We start from the raw sequence: 24303 nt of genomic DNA on the forward strand, positions 1-24303 counted from the left end.
ACCTGTCTAGGACTGCGGAACCCCATTCCGCTAGCGGAACCCCTAGCCAACAGCCAATGAAATTGCAGGGTGCCAAATGCAAATTAACAGAAATCTCATAAATCAAATTTCTCAAACGTAAAAAAGTAAACACGCCCTGTTAAGAACTTTTTTAAATTTATTTAAATATTTTTTATATATATTGACTTTCAAGTATTAAGCACCATTTTAAAGATATAATTCTCGTTAATCCAGCCACAGTGTCTGATTTCTGAAATGCTTTACAGCGAAAGCTCCACAAACGATTATGTTAGGTCACCACCAAGTCACAGAAAAACCCAGCCATTTTTCCAGCCAAAGAGAGGAAAAAACAGGAATCCCAGGAATCCCAGTTCCACAATAAATGTTTGATTTGTTCGATAAAGTTCATAATTTATGTCCAAATAGCTTCTTTTGTTAGGGCGTTTGGTAAACAAATCCAAACGCGCGTTCAGGTCCAGCCGAACGTCGGATGAAAGCTCAAAACGTTATATTACAGGTCGTAGAAACTTGTCAAACTAAGTATAGAATCAATCTTTTGGATGTTTTTATCATAAATGTTCAATAATGTTCCAACCGGAGAATTCCATTGTCTGTAGAAAAGCAATGGAACGAGAGCCACCTCTCATGTGAATGCGCGTGACTGAGATCGAGGCTGCTGCCAGACCTCTGACTCAATCCCCTCTCATTCGGCCCCCTTCACAGGAGAAGCCTGAAACAACGTTCTAAAGACGGTTGACATCTAGTGGAAGCCTTAGGAAGTGCAAAATGACCCATATCCCACTGTGTATTCGATAGGGGCTGAGTTCAAAAACTACAAACCTCAGATTTCCCACTTCCTGTTTGGATTTTTTCTCAGGTTTTTGCCTTCCATATGAGTTCTGTTTTACTGACAGACATCATTCAAACAGTTTTAGACACTTCAGAGTGTTTTCTATCCAATACTAATAATAATATGCATATATTAGCATCTGGGACTGAGTAGGAGGCAGTTTACTATGGGCACGCTTTTTATCCAAAAGTGAAAATGCTGCCCCCTATCCCAAAGAAGTTAAAGCCACACTGTACGATTTCCAGTAATTTCAATTAATGAAATAAATCTCTTGATTTACAATTATAACTTATCCTAATGTCATTCCATGAGCACTACAGGTATGTAATTACAAACCAGGAGCAATTTGCACGTGAACATGTTTTGTGTTTACGCTTTTGTTAGTGATTTACACCTTGCTTTTACAGAAAGATTGTGGTTTTATTAAAACAGTCGATAGAAAGTTATCTTTGTCATTTTCTGTAACTACCTTTTTGTTCACCTGTGAATGGACACACTCACTCACCACTTCCATTCAAATCCCCTTCTCTCTTAGAAACAGAGACTATAATCCAAACCCGCCTGAAGCCCCAGCACAGGGTAGAGGTAGCGGTGGCCAAGGTGCAGATACCTGTCGCGACTCAACAGAAGACTGCTGAGCCTGTCCAGGAACAGCCCCAAAAACCCCAACAACAAGAGGATGATAAGGAGAAGACTCTAGCCAAACAGAGTGCTCAGGGCGTGTCTCCGGCAGTTATCACCACCCTGCTGCTCATCCCCTTAGTGGTGGTCATCTCCATAGGGGTCTTGATCCGCTACAGGAAGAACAGGATGTATGGAGGTAGGAGGGGATTTGAAGCAACATGGCTGCAGCCTTGCAAATGGAATGTATAGTAGGGGCTTGGAACCTCTAAGCCTGGCAATTTGACTGGTAAACTCGTTATGCCGTCATTGACTTGAATGGGGAGGCCCTTTCTATGGATTCTATGTCTACGACTGCAGTGTTGCTTGTGGGATAAAACAGAATTTCTAAATGTTTTTTTTATGATGAACATTTTTATAGATTATTTTTCACACACAACAATGAACAGTAACAAACAGAACAGACACAACAAAACCCCACCATTTTGGATTGATGATATTCAGCGTATCTTTCACTGTTGTTGCAGATGGATGCGAGGTAAAACTGGAACAGACCTCGTCCGGAGGAATCTTGGGAAAACTCAGAGGTATGTGTCTGTGAGATACTCTTATTGGTGTATCCTGTGGTGAAATTAAAAACTCAAGGTCTTTCACCATGCGGTAGTGGTCTCCCACCGTGCGGTAGTGGTCTCCCACCGTGCGGTAGTGGTCTCCCACCGTGCGGTAGTGGTCTCCCACCGTGCGGTAGTGGTCTCCCACCGTGCGGTAGTAGCTAATGACTTGACCTGCTCTACCTGCTCTCTCTACCCTACCTGCTCTCTCTACCCTACCTGCTCTCTCTACCCTACCTGCTATCTCTACCCTACCTGTTCTCTCTACCCTACCTGCGCTCTCTCTACCCTACCTGCACTCTCTACCCTACCTGCACTCTCTACCCTACCTGCACTCTCTACCCTACCTGCACTCTCTACCCTACCTGCACTCTCTACCCTACCTGCACTCTCTACCTTACCTGCTCTCTCTACTCTACCTGCTCTCTCTACCCTACCTGCTCTCTCTTTACCCTACCTGCTCTCTACCCTACCTGCTCTCTCTACCCTACCTGCTCTCTCTACCCTACCTGCTCTCTCTACCCTACCTGCTCTCTCTACCCTCTCTACCCTACCCTGCTCTCTACCCTACCTGCTCTCTACCCTACCTGCTCTGTCTACCCTACCTGCTCTGTCTACCCTACTTGCTCTCTCTACCCTACCTGCTCTCTCTACCCTACCTGCACTCACCTGCTCTGTCTACCCCACCTGCACTCACCTGCTCTCTTTACCCTACCTGCTCTCACCTGCTCTGTCCACCCTACCTGCACTCACCTGCTCTCTCTACCCTACCTGCACTCAGCTGCTCTCTCTACCCTACCTGCACTCACCTGCTCTCTCTACCCTACCTGCACTCACCTGCTCTCTCTACCCTACCTGCACTCACCTGCTCTCTCTACCCTACCTGCACTCACCTGCTCTCTCTACCCTACCTGCACTCACCTGCTCTCTCTACCCTACCTGCACTCACCTGCTCTCTCTACCCTACCTGCTCTCACCTGCTCTGTCTATCCTACATGTACTCACCTCGACCCATGGGGCGGCGCACAATTGGCCCAGCGTTGTCCGGGTTAGGGGAAGGTTTGGCCGGCAGGGATGTCCTTGTCCCATCGCGCACTAGCGACTCCTGTGGCGGGCTGGGCGCAATGAATGCTGACACTGTCACCAGGTGCACGGTGTTTCCTCTGACACATTGGTGCGGCTGGCTTCCGAGTTAAGCGGGCATTGTGTCAAGAAGCAGTGCGGCTTGATTGGGTTATGTTTCGGAGGATGCACGGCTCTCAACCTTCCTCTCCCGAGTCTGTACGGAAGTTGCAGCAACAACCAATTGGATACCATGAAACATTTCCGCAGTCGTAACGTTAATGGGAAAGGCACAAGCAAGAGTATAAAACAGTCGCAGGAGTAAAGGAAAGAAATCAATTTAATGAGATTCAAGTGGATTTTGCACCCCTGAAGCACAGTAAATAGATGTCTGAAAAAGACAGGTGGGTGGGGCATGCGTGTTGCTAACCAATGTGTCGTAGGAAACGCTGTCTGACAGACGACCCGAAGTCAGCTTGCAGGCGCTCGGCCCGCCACAAGGAGTCGCTAGAGCGCGATGAGGAAAGCCCCGTCGGGCCAAACCCTCCCCTTGCTGGGCCAATCGTGCAACGCCCTTTGGGGGTCCCAGTCATGGCCGGCTGTGACACAGCCTGGGACTTCAGCTGTAGTGGTGTCTCAGCAATGCAGTGCCTTAAGACCACTGCGCCACTCAGGAGGCCGTTGAACATGTTTCTAGTCCAGGAGGATATTTAATGTGGATCTGCCCAGTGCCACCTCCCCTTAGTTGCCATAAAACTCTCTGAAATGAGAAATGAGCCATCTCTTGGTCTTCTTTGATGATTCAAGTTCACGACACGGCTGGTCGGAGGACTTTGTCACGTGCTGTAGAAATGATTGACACCATCTGTTGGCCAATGAGCAGAGTTGGGATCAAATCCACCAGGTTGGTTCAAGAAGTGAGATGGATTTGGATTGCTCCACATTTGGTACTTAACCACTAAACCGCTCCAGGGGTGCTGCTCTGCGGTTACGTGTGTGTCCCAGGGTGGTGAGAAATTCCCTCTTGAAGAGCCCATCACCACCCTTAATCTTGGTCTTTACCACTAAGTGGTGGACACACAAACAGTCCTTTCAGAAAACTCCCTGCCCTTTTGTGAAGTGGAATTGCACACACCCAGCCGAATGGAAAAACTGCTATGCACAGAGATAGTCAAGGTTAAGCTCTAAGTGCAAACGGGCAGCCGTCCGATGTAAAAAAATGCAGTGCATACGACACGATCCCCATCGATGAATCTCCAGAGGGCATGACGAGACGGTGCAGATAGGACCAATAAATGTAATTTATAATACTTTATGACCTGTCACTCTCAGATTGACGTCAGTGGACTCTGGACGACTTTCATCCAATCACCTCACATAATGGATATGCATCTCAAATGTCGCCCTGTTCCCAATCTAGTACACCACTTTTGACCAGAGCCCTATGAGCTGTGAAAAGGGTGCCACTTGTGACTCAGCCAATGATAAGCAGATGATTCACCGACTACACTACACTGCAAGGGGAGAAATGATGATGTAGCATTCAGAGGTGTCTAGACTCAAGATGGTGTTTTATAGAAGTCCCGGGCAGATGGTGTCATGAATAGGGACTGTTGAGGTGTTGATACCGGTCTTATTGTGACCAGGGAAGATATGTTGTTAGATCAGACAAGCTGGTGGTATTGTACAACACAGCTCTGTTGCTACTTTACTGTGACTATGATGAATGAAATACAAACTCCCATATTAAGCAGTGATAATGTTGATTCTGTTTCAACGTTGGTTCTTGAATGCTGATGAGCCTTTGTGATTATATCTGATTTGGAATTTGTCAAGCGAAACAGTACCCTGTGCCGTTCCACAAAGAGAATAGATAGCACACGGGAGACATCTATGATATCTCTAACAGGCAGCTGCACAGATCTCGATCAAGCATATTCCTGGACGAGAAATAACTTTCAGTGGACGATTCTCCATTGCACATGCTTTTTTTAAAGGGGCAATTTGCAGTTCAAACAATAACAAATGAGTCACTGGTTGAAACAAATGGGTCTGGATAAAATGTAACCACTCAAGTTCATAGACAGAGCAATGGATGCAAGGACTGACCATTCATTTTTATCAACATTTTAGTTTTAACCGTGTTGTGAGGCTATACGGTGTTGGTTTCAAATTACATTGTTTACAAACAATGGAGTTAAACAAGCTCACCCCTTTTAAGTCTAGTTTTAAGCCCAGTAGGTTCAATGTGGGTTTGTCTTAGGTCAGAAAAATACTTTCAATTTCTCCAAAGCACAGGTTTTCGGTCCAGGAGTAGATTCAATCTGGGCCTATGCAGTGCACCGTCCCCTAAAACACGATGAATCTCTCTGAATTGGGAATAGACTCACTGAAATGGGAATAGACTCACTGAAATGGGAATAGACTCAATGAAATGGGAATAGACTCACTGAAATGGGAATAGACTCTCTGAAATGGGAATAGACTCTCTGAAATGGGAATAGACTCTCTGAAATGGGAATAGACTCTCTGAAATGGGAATAGACTCTCTGAAATGGGAATAGACTCACTGAAATGGGAATAGACTCTCTGAAATGGGAAAAGACTCACTGAAATGGGAAAAGACTCACTGAAATGGGAATAGACTCACTGAAATGGGAATAGACTCACTGAAATGGGAATAGACTCACTGAAATGGGAATAGACTCTCTGAAATGGGAATAGACTCTCTGAAATGGGAAAAGACTCTCTGAAATGGGACATCTTTGGAATCTTTTCTCCTCTTTGATGTTTTCCTTCTCCCACAGGTAAAGCTGCGGGCGGTCTGAACCTGGGCAACTTCTTTGCCACTCACAAGGGCTACACCCGGCAAGGCTTTGACCGTCTCAGCACCGAGGGTAGTGACCAGGAGAAAGATGACGATAACGACACTGACTCGGAGAACGAGGAGTACTCGGCCCCGCCTCCCCCCGTCGGCCCCTCCTCCTCCTCTTAGGACCCCCACCACCCCACCTCGAAGCCGTCCCACCAAATGCCAACCGGCCCTTGGCTCCCGTGGTCAGGATGTACTATAATCGTATGTGTATCTATGTTTGTGTTGGCTGCCAATCGTTCCTATTTATTTGTGCAAAAAACATTCTCGATACGATGTGCCACTATCTTGCTTTGTGAGTTAATGGGACCAGAGATTTTAAGTAAGAGAACACTGGTAGGTCGAGGAGTGATGCTTTTTAGAGTATAATTTTAACGGGAAGGAAGAAAACGAGGGGTAGTTTTATTTTTATAATTAATTGTCTACATAAATCTCTTCCACTTACAGTACTTAATCAACCAGATGCTTTAATGTTATGTTTTCTGTTTTTTTGGTCCAGAAACTTTGGTTGATTACTTTTATCTGTACATTTGTGCCTTTTTAATTATGTATTTTGCCTTTCTGCAGCACCTACACTACCGTTCAAAAGTTTGGGGTCACTTAGAAAGGTCCTTGTTTTTGAAAGAAAAGCAAAACATTTTGTCCATTTTTAAATAACATCAAATTGATCAGAAATACAGTGTAGACATTGTTAATGTTGTAAATGACTATTGTAGCTGGAAATGGCTGATTTTTAATGGAATATCTACAGAGGCCCGTTATCAACAACCATCACTCCTGTGTTCCAATGGCACATTGTGTTAGCTAATCCAAGTTTATCATTTTTAAAGGCTAATTGATCATTAGAAAACCCTTTTTCAATTATGTTAGCACAGCTGAAAACTGTTTTCCTGATTAAAGAACCAATAAAACTGGCCTTCTTTAGACTAGTTGAGCATCTGGAGCATCAGCATTTGTGGGTTTGTTTACAGGCTTAAAATGGCCAGAAACAAAGACATTTCTTCTGAAACTTGTCAGTCTATGTTCTGAGAAATGAAGGCTATTCCATTCGAGAAATTGCCAAGAAACTGAAGATTTCGTACAACACTGTGTACTACCTTCACAGAACAGCGCAAACTGGCTGCAACCAGAATAGAAAGAGGAGTGGTGGGGCCCAATTGGCTAACAATTGCAAAAGGGTTTTCTAATGATCAATTAGCCCTTTAAAATGATCAACTTGGATTAGCTAACACAACGTGCCATTGGAACACAGGAGTGATGGTTGTTGATAATGGGCCTCTGTACGCCTATGTAGATATTCCATAGAAAATCAGCCGTTTTCAGCTACAATAGTCATTTACAACATAAAAATTGTCTACACTGTATTTCTGATCAATTTGATGTTATTTTAATGGACAAAAAACTTGCTTTTCAAAGAAATCTCTAAATGAACCCAAACTTTTGAACGGCAGTGAATATTATTACAAATGTGCCACATAATGGAAAGAGCTGCTGCTACTGTCAACTGTACTTAGGTTTCATTGTATCGCATTCAAGAGAAAGGATTAAAAAAATTCTTATTATTATCATGTATCTAAAGCTGTATTTAGGAAATTTTCCAATCAGATGTAAGCTGTGTCTGATATTTATTGTGACATACTGAGGTTTTATTGCAAGAATACTATTTTCAGTAACAATGTTATTTGTGTAATAAAGTGTCTGCAAAGCATAACCTTCTCACGTCATTCACTGTGCGACAGCATTAAGGGTTCCAACAATCCGGTAACTTTACCAAAATCACAAAAGTTTTTCCAGATTTCCTGCTTAATTCCTTCCTAATTCTAGACAACCTGGGAATTTTGGTGAAGTTACTGGGATTTTGCAACCCGACGTACCTTGTAAAAGAGAAGGGATCAGATTCTGGCGTTGTGCTCATAGCACAGGTATTGGATTCTCTTGAAACATATTGTATGTAGATCTAGAGGAAAAAGGTCATTGCACAAAATTGCATCAGTTTTCTATTTCACCAGTGCTTGTACAGTAGCTTATTGGACATGAATATTTTATGAAAACAAGCATTGCTTGCTGAGTTTAACTTATTCTTTTGGTTAAATATTTCTGATCATAATGTCAATATTCAAACTTATTCATTGAGACTGGGTTGACATTGATTGGAGTTCTTCAGATGGCTTCAGTCAGACGTTATTTTGCGGTGTGTTGGTTGAAAGGACGCCTAGTGGTGATCTGTAGAATTTGTTTGGTTGGAGGGACACCTAGTGGTGAGCTGTAGAATATGTTTGATTGGAGGGACACCTAGTGGTGAGCTGTAGAATATGTTTGGTTGGAGGGACACCTAGTGGTGAGCTGTAGAATATGTTTGGTTGGAGGGACACCTAGTGGTGAGCTGTAGAATATGTTTGGTTGGAGGGACACCGATGGTATTATTCACCCCTCTGAATGGCTCCCATACGCAATCCATGTCTCAAGGCTTAAAAATCCTTCTTTAACCTGTCTCCTGAACGTTCATCTACACTGATCGAAGTGAATTTAACAAGTGACGTCAATAAGGTATCATAGCTTTCACCTGGATTCACCTGGTCAGTCTATGTCATGGAAAGAGAAGGTGTTATAAATTTTTTGTATACTCAGTGTGAACAGAACAGGTGAAAGTTTAGGGTTGTTTTTCAGAAATTTTGGTTGGACAATACTTGGAGACAACCAGGGTTTTTGGAAAACCTAGGAATTTTCAGAAAGTTATTGGATATTCCTGATGGGCAAAAAGTATTTTCTGATCACCTGATAGGCAGTAAAGGATTTTCTGATCACCTGATAGGCAGGAAGAGATTTTCTGATCACCTGATAGGCATCCAGATCAGCACATATGAAGAAAATTAGGTGAGTAGAGGAAGTCACCATTGAGATGCATCCATTGACCTCAGTCATATGTTCTGGAGAAATTATTGAATTTGTAGTTCAATCTTTTTTTTGCTATTCTCAACTACGATGATCTGTGATTATACAGTGTGTTGTAAAACGAGTTGTGAATTCATTATGTTTAATGATTGACCATCCCAAAGCAAGGGCAAACTATATATGTTGCTCTCTTACGCTCTCTTATTTGACCCTCTTAGAGCTAAGCTACACAAGGTCAAGAAGACAGTCTGGCACCCTATTCCCTATGGTGATCTTCTTATGTCTTGGGCCCATAGGTCTCTTGTCAAAGTAGTGCACAATGGCTGTGTTTACACAGGCAGAAGAATTCAGATATTTTCTTCTTCACTAATTGGTCTTTTGACCAATCAGAACATCTCTAAAAAAAGATCTGATGTTAAACAAAATCTGATGTGATTGGTCAAAAGACCAATTTGTGCAACAGTAAAACATCTGAATTGGGCTGCAGTTGTAAACGCAGACAAAGTTGGAAATCAACATAGCCACAGTAATTGAAACTTTTTACCTGCTAATTCAATGGGTACTGGTAATTCCCTGAACATTGATAAATGTCCAGAAACCGTAGGACATGATCAGAGAACAGATAGGACATTTTCAGAAACCAGATAGACATTTTAAAGGACTCTAGGGCTGCAAAAAAAGAGGAAGGGAAGCTCTGCTAAAGTCCACAGCAGTAAGTTTTGCATTCTGGGAAATGTATTTTCCCCATATTGAACATTTTTATTTTAATATGAACTAAATATAATAACTTCGAATATTCACATACAGGTTTCTTTTCCTTGATCAGGTTTGTTTTCCTTAAGAATTTGTCCTCTAAATCAATTTCAACAATATTTTATATGCATGTATATAACAACATGTTTGATGTTTTATGTACAGGATGTATATTTGTATAGACCACACCTAATGTGGAACAGAAAAAGGCATCGAATTAAATTAAAATTCGAATTGCAATTTTCACTACTTCAATTCAAATTAAATTCAAATGCAAGACTTGAATTGGAATTTATGAGGCATTCTCAATTCCGTTGTGAATCGAGCCCAACCTTGTGTTAGAAGAAGAAGAAACCTTTATTGTCCATGATCTGTCAGAAAGTGGGAACATTATTTTCCTTTTTGACCCCCCCCCCACCACACACACACACACACACAACTGAGGGGTTTGGAAGCTCATTGTCAGCAACAGTGTGGCTCCCCGGCATAGAGTGCGTTTAGACAGGCAACCCACACCAGATTGGATTGGCCAAAATACAAAATAGTGAAAAAAAATATCAGAAGTAGGCTGCCTGCCTAACACAGCCATGTAGAACAGTTAGGGGTGCCTTGCTCAAGGGCACAACGGCAAGGGCACAATAGCAATAGGCTATTGTGAAAGATTTGAGCTTGAGACGGTGGAATCAATACTTTCACCAAAAAAGTTCCTGTATACTCTGCTTCTTGTTTTCCAAGTTTGCTTCAACCCATACTTGTGTTTTTGAGGCTTTAGAGGAATTATGTCTCTTTTCCCGCCCCTTAGTGACGACATACAAATTACGTTTTTTGGTTATTGGGGTGGATTCATTACGACAATTGTGTTGGAAAACGTTTCTTAAACGGAAACACACTGAACGAAATGGGGGCGGGACCTACCTGAATTAGTCCAATAGAAACTCTCGTTTTGCTCTGTTTGCTTACTTTTGGTTCTTAAACGGTAAACGGTTTCCGTAATGAATTAGCCACCACAGAGTGGAGTTTTGTCCGCTAGTAATGAATACGCCCCTGGTATTTTGAGATTTTTGATGATAGCTGTGATAGCGCAAGATGAAAATCCCCATGCATAATTGGTAGAGTAAAACTGCAAAACACACTTGGAATAAGGTAGATAAATCAGCATCCCTGCTAGTAACAGTGTCGGGACAATGTTGGCTGCAAACTAGCAACAACATTTTTTCATTGCACACACATTCAGCAAGGTGTACTACTGTGTAGTTGGCAGGCTAGCTAGCTAAGCTGTCCGTGTTGTCAGAAGCCAAGCAGGACTAACTTACTTTGAAGGCATACAGACTCGACTAAGGGCGTTTCATATTAGATAAGGTAAGAGACATTTAAACAATTTTTTTTAACGTTAAGTAAAAAAAAAAAAAAACAACACAAATTGTACATTTAAGTTCACTAAGCTTAACATAAGAAGGGGAGGCAAGCGTGCCTGGCCAATGTTAACAAGTCGCTAGACATTTGTCAGGAAGTACAAGCTAACTGTGCTAGGAAGCTAACGCCGTTAGCCATGGACTAGGCTAACAGCGAGGTGATGTTGTACCTGTCTGGATGGAGGAAGACCGATGAGTCATTCAGTCATTTTATCGGACGAAAAGATTTTTGAATTCCCCATTCAACTGAAAAAAATGCTAGCTAGCTAACCCTAAGAAGATTTAGATAAGTATGTCATCCAACCCCAACGTTGATGTGATTTAGAACTATAAACGTCCTTTTCCGTTGCCCGAGTGAATGTTGATTGTAACGTCGTTAATAATTATTTCACTGTCTGTGTCAGCTTGTCATCATGTACATGTTGTAGAAGCTAGTTTACTAATGGCAAGTATCAGACCCAATGTTACTCTTTCTATTCACATACTAATAATCCTGATCAAAATATGTTTCCAGGACACAGTCAGAGAACTGGTTCACTATCAGAAGTCTATTCAATACATCTTCCTTGAACCCCATTGCAGTCTAGCCTAGTATATATGTGTGTGTGTGTGTGTGTGTGTGTGTGTGGTCCACACAGAAAGGAAAAAAACATCAATCAGTAGCTACAATCCAACCTGGAGACCTTGCCCTTGCATTTCAAGGTTGGACTTGTTTTGGATTGGGCATCATCTGACTATCCTGATTGTAGCATCCTGGTCGTGCTGTGACTGACATTTTGTTCCCATGACAGATGTCCAGTCTGAGGGTGATGGAAGGTTGCATGGTGGTGTGTGTGCGTGCCCAGGCAGATAAACAGTGTGTCACAAATAGCCCTATACACTACTTCTGACCAAAGCTCGACGACGAGGTGAAGTAGTCACTGACATTTGCGTGTGATACTGTTATTTTATTGTTGCTCTTTTTAAATCATTTTTTCCCCACTTTTTTTTTTACTAAATACTTTATTTACACTTATTTTTCCTTTACTTGCATTGTTGGTTAAGGTCTTGTAAGTAAGCGTTTCACTGTAAGGTCTACTACACCTGTTGTATTCAGCGTTTCACTGTAAGGTCTACTACACCTGTTGTATTCAGCGTTTCACTGTAAGGTCTACTACACCTGTTGTATTCAGCGTTTCACTGTAAGGTCTACTACACCTGTTGTATTCAGCGTTTCACTGTAAGGTCTACTACACCTGTTGTATTCAGCGTTTCACTGTAAGGTCTACTACACCTGTTGTATTCAGCGTTTCACTGTAAGGTCTACTACACCTGTTGTATTCAGCGTTTCACTGTAAGGTCTACTACACCTGTTGTATTCAGCGTTTCACAGTAAGGTCTACTACACCTGTTGTATTCAGCGTTTCACTGTAAGGTCTACTACACCTGTTGTATTCAGCGTTTCACTGTAAGGTCTACTACACCTGTTGTATTCAGCGTTTCACAGTAAGGTCTACTACACCTGTTGTATTCAGCGTTTCACTGTAAGGTCTACTACACCTGTTGTATTCAGCGTTTCACTGTAAGGTCTACTACACCTGTTGTATTCAGCGTTTCACTGTAAGGTCTACTACACCTGTTGTATTCAGCGTTTCACTGTAAGGTCTACTACACCTGTTGTATTCAGCGTTTCACTGTAAGGTCTACTACACCTGTTGTATTCAGCGTTTCACTGTAAGGTCTACTACACCTGTTGTATTCAGCGTTTCACTGTGAGGTCTCCTACACCTGTTGTATTCAGCGTTTCACTGTAAGGTCTACTACACCTGTTGTATTCAGCGTTTCACTGTGAGGTCTACTACACCTGTTGTATTCAGCGTTTCACTGTAAGGTCTACTACACCTGTTGTATTCAGCGTTTCACTGTAAGGTCTACTACACCTGTTGTATTCAGCGTTTCACTGTAAGGTCTACTACACCTGTTGTATTCAGCGTTTCACTGTAAGGTCTACTACACCTGTTGTATTCAGCGTTTCACTGTAAGGTCTACTACACCTGTTGTATTCAGCGTTTCACTGTGAGGTCTCCTACACCTGTTGTATTCAGCGTTTCACTGTAAGGTCTACTACACCTGTTGTATTCAGCGTTTCACTGTAAGGTCTACTACACCTGTTGTATTCAGCGTTTCACTGTAAGGTCTACTACACCTGTTGTATTCAGCGTTTCACTGTGAGGTCTCCTACACCTGTTGTATTCAGCGTTTCACTGTAAGGTCTACTACACCTGTTGTATTCAGCGTTTCACTGTGAGGTCTACTACACCTGTTGTATTCAGCGTTTCACTGTAAGGTCTACTACACCTGTTGTATTCAGCGTTTCACTGTAAGGTCTACTACACCTGTTGTATTCAGCGTTTCACTGTAAGGTCTACTACACCTGTTGTATTCAGCGTTTCACTGTAAGGTCTACTACACCTGTTGTATTCAGCGTTTCACTGTAAGGTCTACTACACCTGTTGTATTCAGCGTTTCACTGTAAGGTCTACTACACCTGTTGTATTCAGCGTTTCACTGTAAGGTCTACTACACCTGTTGTATTCAGCGTTTCACTGTAAGGTCTACTACACCTGTTGTATTCAGCGTTTCACTGTAAGGTCTACTACACCTGTTGTATTCAGCGTTTCACTGTAAGGTCTACTACACCTGTTGTATTCAGCGTTTCACTGTAAGGTCTACTACACCTGTTGTATTCAGCGTTTCACTGTAAGGTCTACTACACCTGTTGTATTCAGCGTTTCACTGTAAGGTCTACTACACCTGTTGTATTCAGCGTTTCACTGTAAGGTCTACTACACCTGTTGTATTCAGCGTTTCACTGTAAGGTCTACTACACCTGTTGTATTCAGCGTTTCACTGTAAGGTCTACTACACCTGTTGTATTCAGCGTTTCACTGTAAGGTCTACTACACCTGTTGTATTCAGCGTTTCACTGTAAGGTCTACTACACCTGTTGTATTCAGCGTTTCACTGTAAGGTCTACTACACCTGTTGTATTCAGCGTTTCACTGTAAGGTCTACTACACCTGTTGTATTCAGCGTTTCACTGTAAGGTCTACTACACCTGTTGTATTCAGCGTTTCACTGTAAGGTCTACTACACCTGTTGTATTCAGCGTTTCACTGTAAGGTCTACTACACCTGTTGTATTCCGTGCATGTGACAAATACAATTTGATTTGATGTCGGCGAAACGGTGTGGTCTTATCTCTGTCAAGCAAAAGAGGGAGAATGCTGCTGAATGCATATTTTCAGCAAAATGCTCTATATTTGAGCTTTCTAGCCTGTGTTCATTTGTGTTGAAAGTCACTGATAAAATGTAAGTCCTTTCTAGATGACAGCTCAGAGTAGGCTACTTCCTAGTCAGGTGAAAAGATATCAGCTAGGCCTAATATCGATGTGGAAACATTCGGAAGAAAAACAGATATAATTGGTTGATGGTGCTAGAACAACATAATACACATTACTGTTATTGAACAAGGCTATTTTTGGCTAGTGTTCAACCTTTGGAAAGTGTGTCCATACTCTTCTGTTATAAATCTTACATGGGCCCTTTCACTTCAGGTGAGTGGCCACTTACTTCCGCATTAATCCTGGTTCACTTGTGTCCCAGTTAAGCTGTAGGCCTATGCAATTCACTAGGTTGTCTTTCTATGCTATTGGCTGTATTCAAATAAAATCAATTGTTATTGGTCACATACACATATTTAGCAGATGTTATTGCGGTTGTTGCAAAATGCTTGTGGTGCTAACTCCAACAGTGCAGTAATATCTAACAATTCACAACAATACACACATCTAAATAAAAAAGAAATGGAATTAAGGAATATCTAAATATTAGGATGAGAAATGCCTGAGTGGCATTGAATAAAATACAGTGTATAAATATGAAATGAGTAAAACAGATTGGAAACATTATTCAGGGTAAAATGAGCGTGCACACAGTGTCTGTTGCACCCGTTCATAGTTGGCTACCTTTTAGTTCTTCAAAAGAGCAGATCTTGAAAGGGCATAGTTTTCCCAGAGCTGTCAACAGCCTGGAATATTTATGGTGGTTGAATTGGCTCAGTTCTTGTGGGCATTTGTAGAGCTACAACGACTCTAGGTGTATTTCACTCCAGAAATCCATTAGTTTTTTTTCATGAGGAATATAAAAAATGTAAAAAGGCCTTTGGCATGAATAGTTAGGATGATAATGTATTATACAGACAATTCTGCTGCTAACACAGATCTCGCTCTAGTGTCATTTAATTCGAGCTCCTTTTCCCTTGCCCTCCTCATCTCCCTCTCAATGTCTCTTCACTGAATTAGATCTATTCATTTGTGCCATTCTGTCAGACAATGCCCTCCATTTTATTTTTTACTTCAGTGGCATTCCTCCCTAGCCTTCCTCTCTGCTCGCTCAGACATGAGGATTACCCGGTTATAGCCGATAAGTACCCAGTGAAAAACTTCCAAAGTGTCTCTCATCCTGCACCGTTAAAGGGAGGTTGTTAGGACAGCACACGTAACGGTCTGACCTTCCCTGTAATCTGGGTTTCACGTTCACTGTCTCTGCAATGACGTGACCCCGTTTGATAGTCCGCTCTGCTTCTTAATCAGCGGGAACAGGGAGCACAGCCGTGTGCGTCATGTTTCATTGCCGTCTTCCACTGTGTGTGTGTGTATGTGTGTGTGTGCTGTATTATGCTCACAATATGACCCATGTGGAGGATGGACAAGTTCAAATATCCTTATTGGCCTCCAAACATTTGGGGCCTTTGTGATTTATTTTGTGGTGGACAAATAAACCACATACATGTTTGTGTTTCAGGCAAGATATTTAGAGGACAAAAAGGACATGCTGGGCTGTAAGGAACAGGACGACGGGTGCGTAGCACCAGCTCACTGGCTGTGACCCTCTGACGGAGTACGGTAACCCAGCACCCTGATTGTACAAGTAGACATGCACCAGGGATAAACCCATTCCCTTCCCCATCAAGTTCTTTAAACTACCCCCCCCACCTCTTTCTCAGGGGGTCTAGTGGACCAGTTTGGGTCCCAGACAGGCAGGCCCTGGGTTAGGGAAGAGAGGGAAAAGATAAAGACTAGTTCTTTGGGGGCTAGGAGGTGAGTGAGAGGTGTGGCATTTGGAGGAGGGAGTGCAGCAGGAGGCACAGGGCCAGCCACAGACAGGTCTGTGGTAGAGAGGGACAGTCCTCAGCCCCAGGACTCCCAGGGTCCCCAGCCGCAAGACGGCCCAGCCATGTCTAAAGGAGGTGAGGCTCCAGACGGCGGGGAACACCCTCGCTTCTTCGTAGGCTGCGACGACAATGAGGGCGAGGAATTGCTGGACCCCGGGCGGGTCATGGGCTACGACTGCCTCTACGAGAATGTGGAAGAAGAGGAGGAGGACGAGGACGACGAGATGTATGATTCGGTGAGTTGATTTGCCCATAGAGATCGTCAGAGTGGCTGAAGATAAAGCGTCCATCTTCATAAAGAGAACATCATCCAAGTCATAACAAAATAGGCACAATTGAGACTGCAGCGGAGGCACTTGATTCTCCACTAAATGTAAATCTATGGCTTTTGATCGAAGTCCATTTTTAGGTGTAATATGCTCACATATAAAGTAACTTTCCAGGTTCTGAATTGAGCAAAGGGTTCACACACAACAAAGTGAATCCTCAGTCTGTTCAAATCTTCACACAGACTGTTTCATAGTGTTTTTGGAGCATCTAATAGTGCAACATCCTGGAAATTAGAGATTTATGTCACAGGCCATGTTATAGGATTTGATCAGGATTTGGCTGAGATGTTGCAGTGGAAATTTGGAGTTGATCTCATGTATTTGCATTGGGCATCTTTCTGAACATGCATATCATTTTTAATTAATTAAGTATATAACTAAACACCCAAATTAATTGCCTTCCATTCTAAAGCTTGTGATGGTTGAACATTCTATTTTGCATCAGCTTTGCTGAATATTGTCAGTTGTTATATAACTGTCAATGCCGTTTCTATCCTCTGTATGAAGAATTGATCGGCTTACATTTCCCCCCAAAATGTTATTCTGTAATGTTTCTTGAACAATCCTAAATAAAATGATTGGTTTACATAACAAGTGTGTTGTGCCATTGTCATGCACTGTAAAATACTGGTATGATGACATGTCCAGAGTGGACAGTCAGTTGTCTAGAAAGAGGCTCATTAGGCAATCTACCAACTGACCTAAAGTAGACAGTCCGATAGCTGTCTAGGGAGAGTCTCATAGCTTCAAGTTCCTCTCCCCTCCCTAATCTGTAATGATCTTAAAACAAACCAAATGGTTGTCTCCTGGGAATTGGTTTTCACCTGTCCAGTTCTTGCCCACAAGTGGAAATTACTAAAAGAAGACAAGGAGAGCACTTGAGACTATTGAGATGCACCCATTGGTGCCTATTCCTCCATCTCCTCTCTCTAGAGAGGGAGGCACACGAGAGACTATTGCATTGCACCAAGGTTATAGGCTGTGTTCCAATACTCTATAGCATCCTGTCCTTATCTCCTTAACCCCTATTCCTCCATCTCTTCTCACCTAGCCCCCTGAGAGGCAGATCGTGGTGGGCATCTGTGCCATGTCCAAGAAGTCCAAGTCCAAGCCCATGAAGGAGATCCTGGAGCGCCTCTGTCTGTTCAAGTACATCACGGTGGTGACCATCGAGGAGGAGGTCATCCTCAATGAGCCTGTGGACAACTGGCCACTCTGTGACTGCCTCATCTCATTTCACTCCAAAGGTGAGCGCTGGGTTACCATGCATGTGCGTATCAACAAGCGCATAAACACACATACACATGAATAAACACACACATACACCCTGGGTCACCATGGACACGCTGGGTTACCATGGACATGTGCGGACACACAAACACAATTGATATACAAACAAACACAGTAGGGATGAGACAAATGTACAATGTTTAAATGGCCATTTTTAAAAATCTGTTTTCCATTAAAACAGTAAGTAAAATTCCACGTGAATTCACAATGCAGATGGTGTACATCGTGCTGCCTGTGGAGAGAGAGAACAATTTATAATTTATGCTGCTCTTTCTTTTCACGAGAGTGGCGTGTGTAGGTTATTGTCGTCCAATCACAAGGCACCAAACCGGTTAGTTATCAGGAGATATCTAGGCTAATAGATTGGAAGGTTAGTTATCAGGAGATATCTAGGCTAATAGATTGGAAGGCTAGTTATCAGGAGATATCTAGGCTAATAGATTGGAAGGCTAGTTATCAGGAGATATCTAGGCTAATAGATTGGAAGGCTAGTTATCAGGAGATAGCTAGACTAATAGATTGGAAGGCTAGTTATCAGGAGATTGGAAGGCTAGTTATCAGGAGATATCTAGGCTAATAGATTGGAAGGCTAGTTATCAGGAGATATCTAGGCTAATAGATTGGAAGGCTAGTTATCAGGAGATAGCTAGGCTAATAGATTGGAAGGCTAGTTATCAGGAGATAGCTAGGCTAATAGATTGGAAGGCTAGTTATCAGGAGATAGCTAGGCTAATAGATTGGAAGGCTAGTTATCAGGAGATAGCTAGGCTAATAGATTGGAAGGCTAGTTATCAGGAGATATCTAGACTAATATTTTGGAAGGCTAGTTATCAGGAGATAGCTAGGCTAATAGATTGGAAGGCTAGTTATCAGGAGATATCTAGGCTAATAGATTGGAAGGCTAGTTATCAGGAGATATCTAGGCTAATAGATTGGAAGGCTAGTTATCAGGGATTTTTTAAAACATTATCGATTATAACTTTGAAACGTTCACACCCCGAACACATGCACATACGTCAACACATTTAAACACACACACACGCGCACACACACACACACACATACACACACACCACACACACACACACACATATAAACAAACTCATACACACACATACTCACTTACCCACGCCCTCGCATATACAGCCCTCATTGTTTAGGTTGACACTGCTGTTCATTCATCACAAGACGGTTCAGTGTTTTGAAATGTCCAACATTGCTTAACCGTTACTGGAAGGAGGCAAGGGGGTGTTTCTAAAGACAGAAGATGCATGTGCTTCAGCACATACAGTATTTCCTTTAAGGGATACTTTTCCCAAACTAGGATGATTTGGACATGAAGTGTGAAAAAGGATAAGGAAAACCATATGTAATTGGGTAAAGTATCTCACACTGATTGTGTAGCTCAAAGTTACTTATAGATGATTTGGACAGTGCCACATACTAATATTGATAACATTGACTTGCATTGGATATGTGCCACACATGCTAAAAAGTTTGCATTTGGAAACAGTGGCCAGGTAAACAAAAGACTAGACAGCTTACAGGGTAGGACAACAGGGTAAGGGAAACTACACACATTTTTATTTTATTTGGCTAAACTATCCCTTTTAAGGAGTCACCGCACTGGTGCTTCTGACTTTGTGTTGTAATTGACATGTAATGTGTTTTCATTGTTTCCTGTGTCTGCACGTCCAAAGTTAAGTGGGGGGGGGGGGTCACCCTGCTTTTCTTAAACCATTGCTTCGTCCCAAATTAGGGCTGGGAATTGCCAGAGACCTCATGATACGATATTATCATGATACTTGGGTGCGATACAATATATATTACGATTCTATTTATTGCGAGTCGGTACTGTGATTTTATTGTGATTTGATTTAATGTTCCAAACATATTCCTGGTGCTGGGGGACAAGAGTGCCGTGAGAAAACGACTTTTAATCAGTCATGGAAATAAAAGTGCTGAAAACAAATTGGCTCTGTATTTAAAAGAAGATGAACAAGATATAAGAAGAAAAAATACAGAAATGTTGGTGCAGGTATAGCAAAGTAGCGCAAAAATTATATAGCGATATTGTCAACGATATAATATATCATCAAAAATAATATCCTGATATATACCAATTAAACCCCTCCCCCTTTTCCCTGCCTGCAATGCTTTGGACCAGGGCCCATATGTAAACAGACCTCTCCAACAAGCGATTTATTTACTACGTAGTCCTCGTCTGGCTGGCACACCACACCTATGTCACCCAAGAAGCTGTGATGTGATTTGGTCAGCTGCCAAGCGGCCTGTAGTTAAGTTTGTTTACGGCTGGTGGTTTATTTCAGCTTGTTGTTTAGACTCGTCCTCTAGACCTTAACTCTAGCTGGTAACCTAAGAGGTTTAGGATGTATCCCAAAATACACCCTATTCCCTACATAGTGTACAACTTTAGACCAGAGCTCTATGGCACCCTATTCCCTACATAGTGCACTACTTTAGACCAGAGCTCTATGGCACCCTATTCCCTACATAGTGCACTACTTTAGACCAGAGCCCTGTGTACCTTGTAGGGAATATGATGCCATTTGGACGCTCATTAGTCATTTTGTCATATGAGCTAAACAGCAAAGCAAACATGTTACCTCTCAATGTATTGTAGAGAGAGAGAGAGAGAGAAACACATACCCGTTTAGTTCACACAATCTCTGCTAGTAAGGCCTTTAAAGCAAGGGCTTTACAAGGAAATGCCTTCGTATGAAGTGAAAAAGTTGCAAATGTTTTAGGAAATTAGCCGTTAGCAAATGTATTTTCCTCCGTCCTCCTGGCACAGAGGTCTTTTGAATGAGCTTGACTTCACCTCTGTTCTCCTACAAACACATGTTGTTTTTATTGGTCTTTTTTTTTTAGGTTTTCCATTGGACAAAGCAGTAGCCTATGAGAAACTCAGAAACCCGTTTGTCATCAATGATCTGGATCTCCAGTACTACATCCAAGACAGGTAAGGTGATTGACAGTTTCTATGGGAATCATGACCATATCTGGTCAAAGGCATGTGTTGGACAATAGGTCATTCTTCACATTATGGTTGCTAATAGTCATCGGTGGATAACTGAGCAATGCTGAAGTTTATAATCAAAGGGTGAATGATATGTTCCCCTCTGCCGATGTTTGATGCCTTGGCCTATGTCCCAATCAAGAGAATCTAGTGTTTTAATTTCTCATGAAACAAATACCACTGTTTAAACAATGCACTGCTTTTGACTAGCCTTTATGGACTCTGGTTAAAAGCCATGTGTTGGACAATATCTCCCCACATGCTGCTGCCTGTGTTTTCACTGCAGCAATGGAAACATTGGAGGTTGCTTTCATTCTTCACATTATGGTTGCTAATAAAAATCACTGGTAATGCTAAACGAGTGAAGGACATGAATCCCTTTTTGAGGAATGGTCTATAGTGAGTATTTTCAGTGTTTTTGTTTTTGTCATGATTGATCAATCACCCAACCCAAGTTTAATTTGAGGAAGCATATAAACTGGAATACACTGCTGCCCTCTGATAAGGGTTGTGAAACAGTGATATTCATAATGTCTCTGTGGATGGGAACAGTTTTATCATTCGCTATTTGACATCTACAATAATTTAGAACAAGTATTAAAATTTGGCGCCACGAAAGCATTTCACCCAGACAGACATGTATTTTGTCCCAAATGGCACCCTATTCCCTATATAGTGCACTACTACAGGGCTCTGGTCAAAAGTAGTTTATTATTAAGGGAATAGGGTGCCATTTGGGATGCATACATACACACTAGTGATGCGCGGGTTGACTCAGAACCCGCGGTTATATCCGTGGGGTGGGCGGGTTTAGGCTCATGACATTTTGGTGTGGGTGAACGATGGGTAGGTGGCTGGCGGGTTGAATAAAGATTAAACAATGCAATTAAAATAAAAATCTATAAATGTACATTTCTTGTGTAATTCATATCTATAGGCTAGATTCTGTAATTCATACCAATCGGCTAGATTGTTTAATTCATATCAACAGGCTATATCCTGCGATGCAGTGCCTTACACCGCTGCGCCACTCGGGAGCCCAAGATCAGTATTGCCTCCACACTGACGGTCACGGGTCATTGGAGGCAGTGAAATTCCACATGACCGTTTAGTCACGGTAATTAGGCTTCTCCAAGATCTGATGCTGGTCATTAGTAGCCTACCAAACTTGCAAACTGCCTGGTACTCAAGCACTCTCTTGTCCCTCTAATCACTCCGACATCAATGCAAATGTAATCGAAAATCAAATAAGACACTTCATGACAGCTCATGTTGCGCAACATTTCTATAGGCTATGTTATTGCATGAGAAAAGAGTGATGGCTGCTAATAAAAAGAGGAGGATCCCATCAGCTCTCTATAGGCTAGGCCTACTATATTTCTCAACTATCCTAATATTAAGCACATTGCTTATATTTACAACAAGAGTATAGCCTACCTGGCTGGCATGAAAATAAACCACAGGGAAAAGTGTCCTCCATTCGCTATTTTAATTTCACCTTTATTTAACTCTGCACGGCAGTTAAGAACAAATTCGTATTTACAGTGCCTTGCGAAAGTATTCGGCCCCCTTGAACTTTGCAACCTTTTGCCACATTTCAGGCTTCAAACATAAAGATATAAAACTGTATTTCTTTGTGAAGAATCAACAACAAGTGGGACACAATCATGAAGTGGAACGACATTTATTGGATATTTCAAACTTTTTTTAACAAATCAAAAACTGAAAAATTGGGCGTGCAAAATTATTCAGCCCCCTTAAGTTAATACTTTGTAGCGCCACCTTTTACCATGCATTTAAAAGGTTATATTCATCAAGAATCAAGGGCTTTTACCATGCATTTAAAAGGTTATATTCATCAAGAATCAAGGGCTTGTACAATGACGGCCTACCCCAGCCAAACCCGGACAATGCTGGGCCAATTGTGCGACGCCCTATGGGACTCCCAATCACGGCCTGGATTCGAACCAGGTACTGCAGTGACGTCTCTTGCACTGGGATGCAGTGTCTTATGCATAGACAACATATTTTTTTCCTGCTGCCCCTGTTTCAAAACAGGTGCATGATAATTGTCCATTTTAAATCTAAACAAGTGTCACACATATATTGTTTAGTGTATGTAAATACAAGTTAAAATCAAGAAAAGTCTGATGGGTGACAATATTATCCTATCACTTGTGAATTATATATTATTACTTGTGAATGATGCCCAACATAAGAAACAATGCCTTTTTTACGACTTGTTTGAGTCATAGTTGCACACCTCATGTAGCCTATTCCATGTTTTAATAAGGTTTGTATCACAACTGAAGTGGCCCAAAAAAAATTAAGCACATTAATCCGCTTTACAAGGCGTGTAGAGCCTAACTGGCATATATAAGCAGTGTGTGAGTTTTAAGTTCGGGAAAGACAATTTTCACCATAAAAATGCACCTTTTTATAATAAAAGCATTACATGCATAATTGCATTTGCAGTCACTTTTCATAATGTTTTCTGCTAATGGAACATTAGCACTTATAGCCTACTACCACGTGCTCATTGCTGTGCTTATAATGTGAAGAAATAGCCTAACAGTTTCTAACATTTTAAGCTAAACGTTCTGATCTGTTGCGTCAGCCACATTGCATAAAACAGGTTTTTTGATGCTAGTGGTTGTATTAATTTGGGATCTATCGCATCCCACAACTGTCCCAGACTGTTTGAGATATTGAATGAATTTCTTGGAAGATAATGATTCATAACAGAAACGTGTATATATATAATAGCGTATTATAAACTGGGTGGTTCGAGCCCTGAATGATGGTTGGCCTAAAGCCGTGGTATATTTGACTACGCGTTACGTCTTACATAAGAACTGCCCTTAGCCATGGCATATTGGCCATATACCACATCCCCTCGAGCCTTATTGTTGCTGATACACCAAACACACCACCTCATTTCCGCACGCGAATGTCAGTTACTAGACAGAATGAGCTTTTGATTGAAACAGCGTGTGAATGCAGGTTACTAGGTAGAATGGGCTTTGATTGAAACAGCGTGTGAATGCAGGTTACTAGGTTGAATGGGCTTTGATTGAAACAGCGTGTGAATGCAGGTTACTAGGTAGAATGGGCTTTGATTGAAACAGCGTGTGAATGCAGGTTACTAGGTAGAATGGGCTTTGATTGAAACAGCGTGTGAATGCAGGTTACTAGGTTGAATGGGCTTTGATTGAAACAGCGTGTGAATGCAGGTTACTAGGTAGAATGGGCTTTGATTGAAACAGCGTGTGAATGCAGGTTACTAGGTTGAATGGGCTTTGATTGAAACAGCGTGTGAATGCAGGTTACTAGGTAGAATGGGCTTTGATTGAAACA

The 24303-nt window shown here is 42.0% G+C and overlaps 2 protein-coding genes across 20 annotated transcripts in view; both read left to right on the top strand.

The window, feature by feature from the left end:
- Positions 1–6686, top strand: part of pam (peptidylglycine alpha-amidating monooxygenase) — a 126973-nt gene extending 120287 nt beyond the window's left edge. For all 5 annotated transcript variants that reach the window (XM_024381497.2, XM_024381501.2, XM_024381498.2 and 2 more), the window contains 3 exons: positions 1386–1670; positions 1999–2058; positions 5952–6686. In XM_024381497.2, the coding sequence (XP_024237265.1) occupies positions 1386–1670; positions 1999–2058; positions 5952–6139 (533 nt within the window). In that variant the 3' untranslated portion in view covers positions 6140–6686. The remainder of the gene's footprint in view (positions 1–1385; positions 1671–1998; positions 2059–5951) is intronic.
- Positions 6687–10663: 3977 nt separating this feature from the next.
- The window catches only part of ppip5k2 (diphosphoinositol pentakisphosphate kinase 2), a 71100-nt gene continuing 57460 nt past the window's right edge, over positions 10664–24303 (top strand). For 12 of the 15 annotated variants that reach the window (XM_024381484.2, XM_024381485.2, XM_024381487.2 and 9 more), the window contains exons 1-4: positions 10664–11020; positions 15918–16523; positions 17668–17863; positions 20799–20889. In XM_024381484.2, the coding sequence (XP_024237252.1) occupies positions 16350–16523; positions 17668–17863; positions 20799–20889 (461 nt within the window). In that variant the 5' untranslated portion in view covers positions 10664–11020; positions 15918–16349. The remainder of the gene's footprint in view (positions 11021–15917; positions 16524–17667; positions 17864–20798; positions 20890–24303) is intronic. The other 3 variants (XM_024381491.2, XM_042302697.1, XM_024381494.2) reach the window with 1 other exon arrangement.

This window comes from Oncorhynchus tshawytscha, linkage group LG20, assembly GCF_018296145.1.
Source record: "Oncorhynchus tshawytscha isolate Ot180627B linkage group LG20, Otsh_v2.0, whole genome shotgun sequence".
NCBI classification, from domain to species: Eukaryota; Metazoa; Chordata; class Actinopteri; order Salmoniformes; family Salmonidae; genus Oncorhynchus; species Oncorhynchus tshawytscha.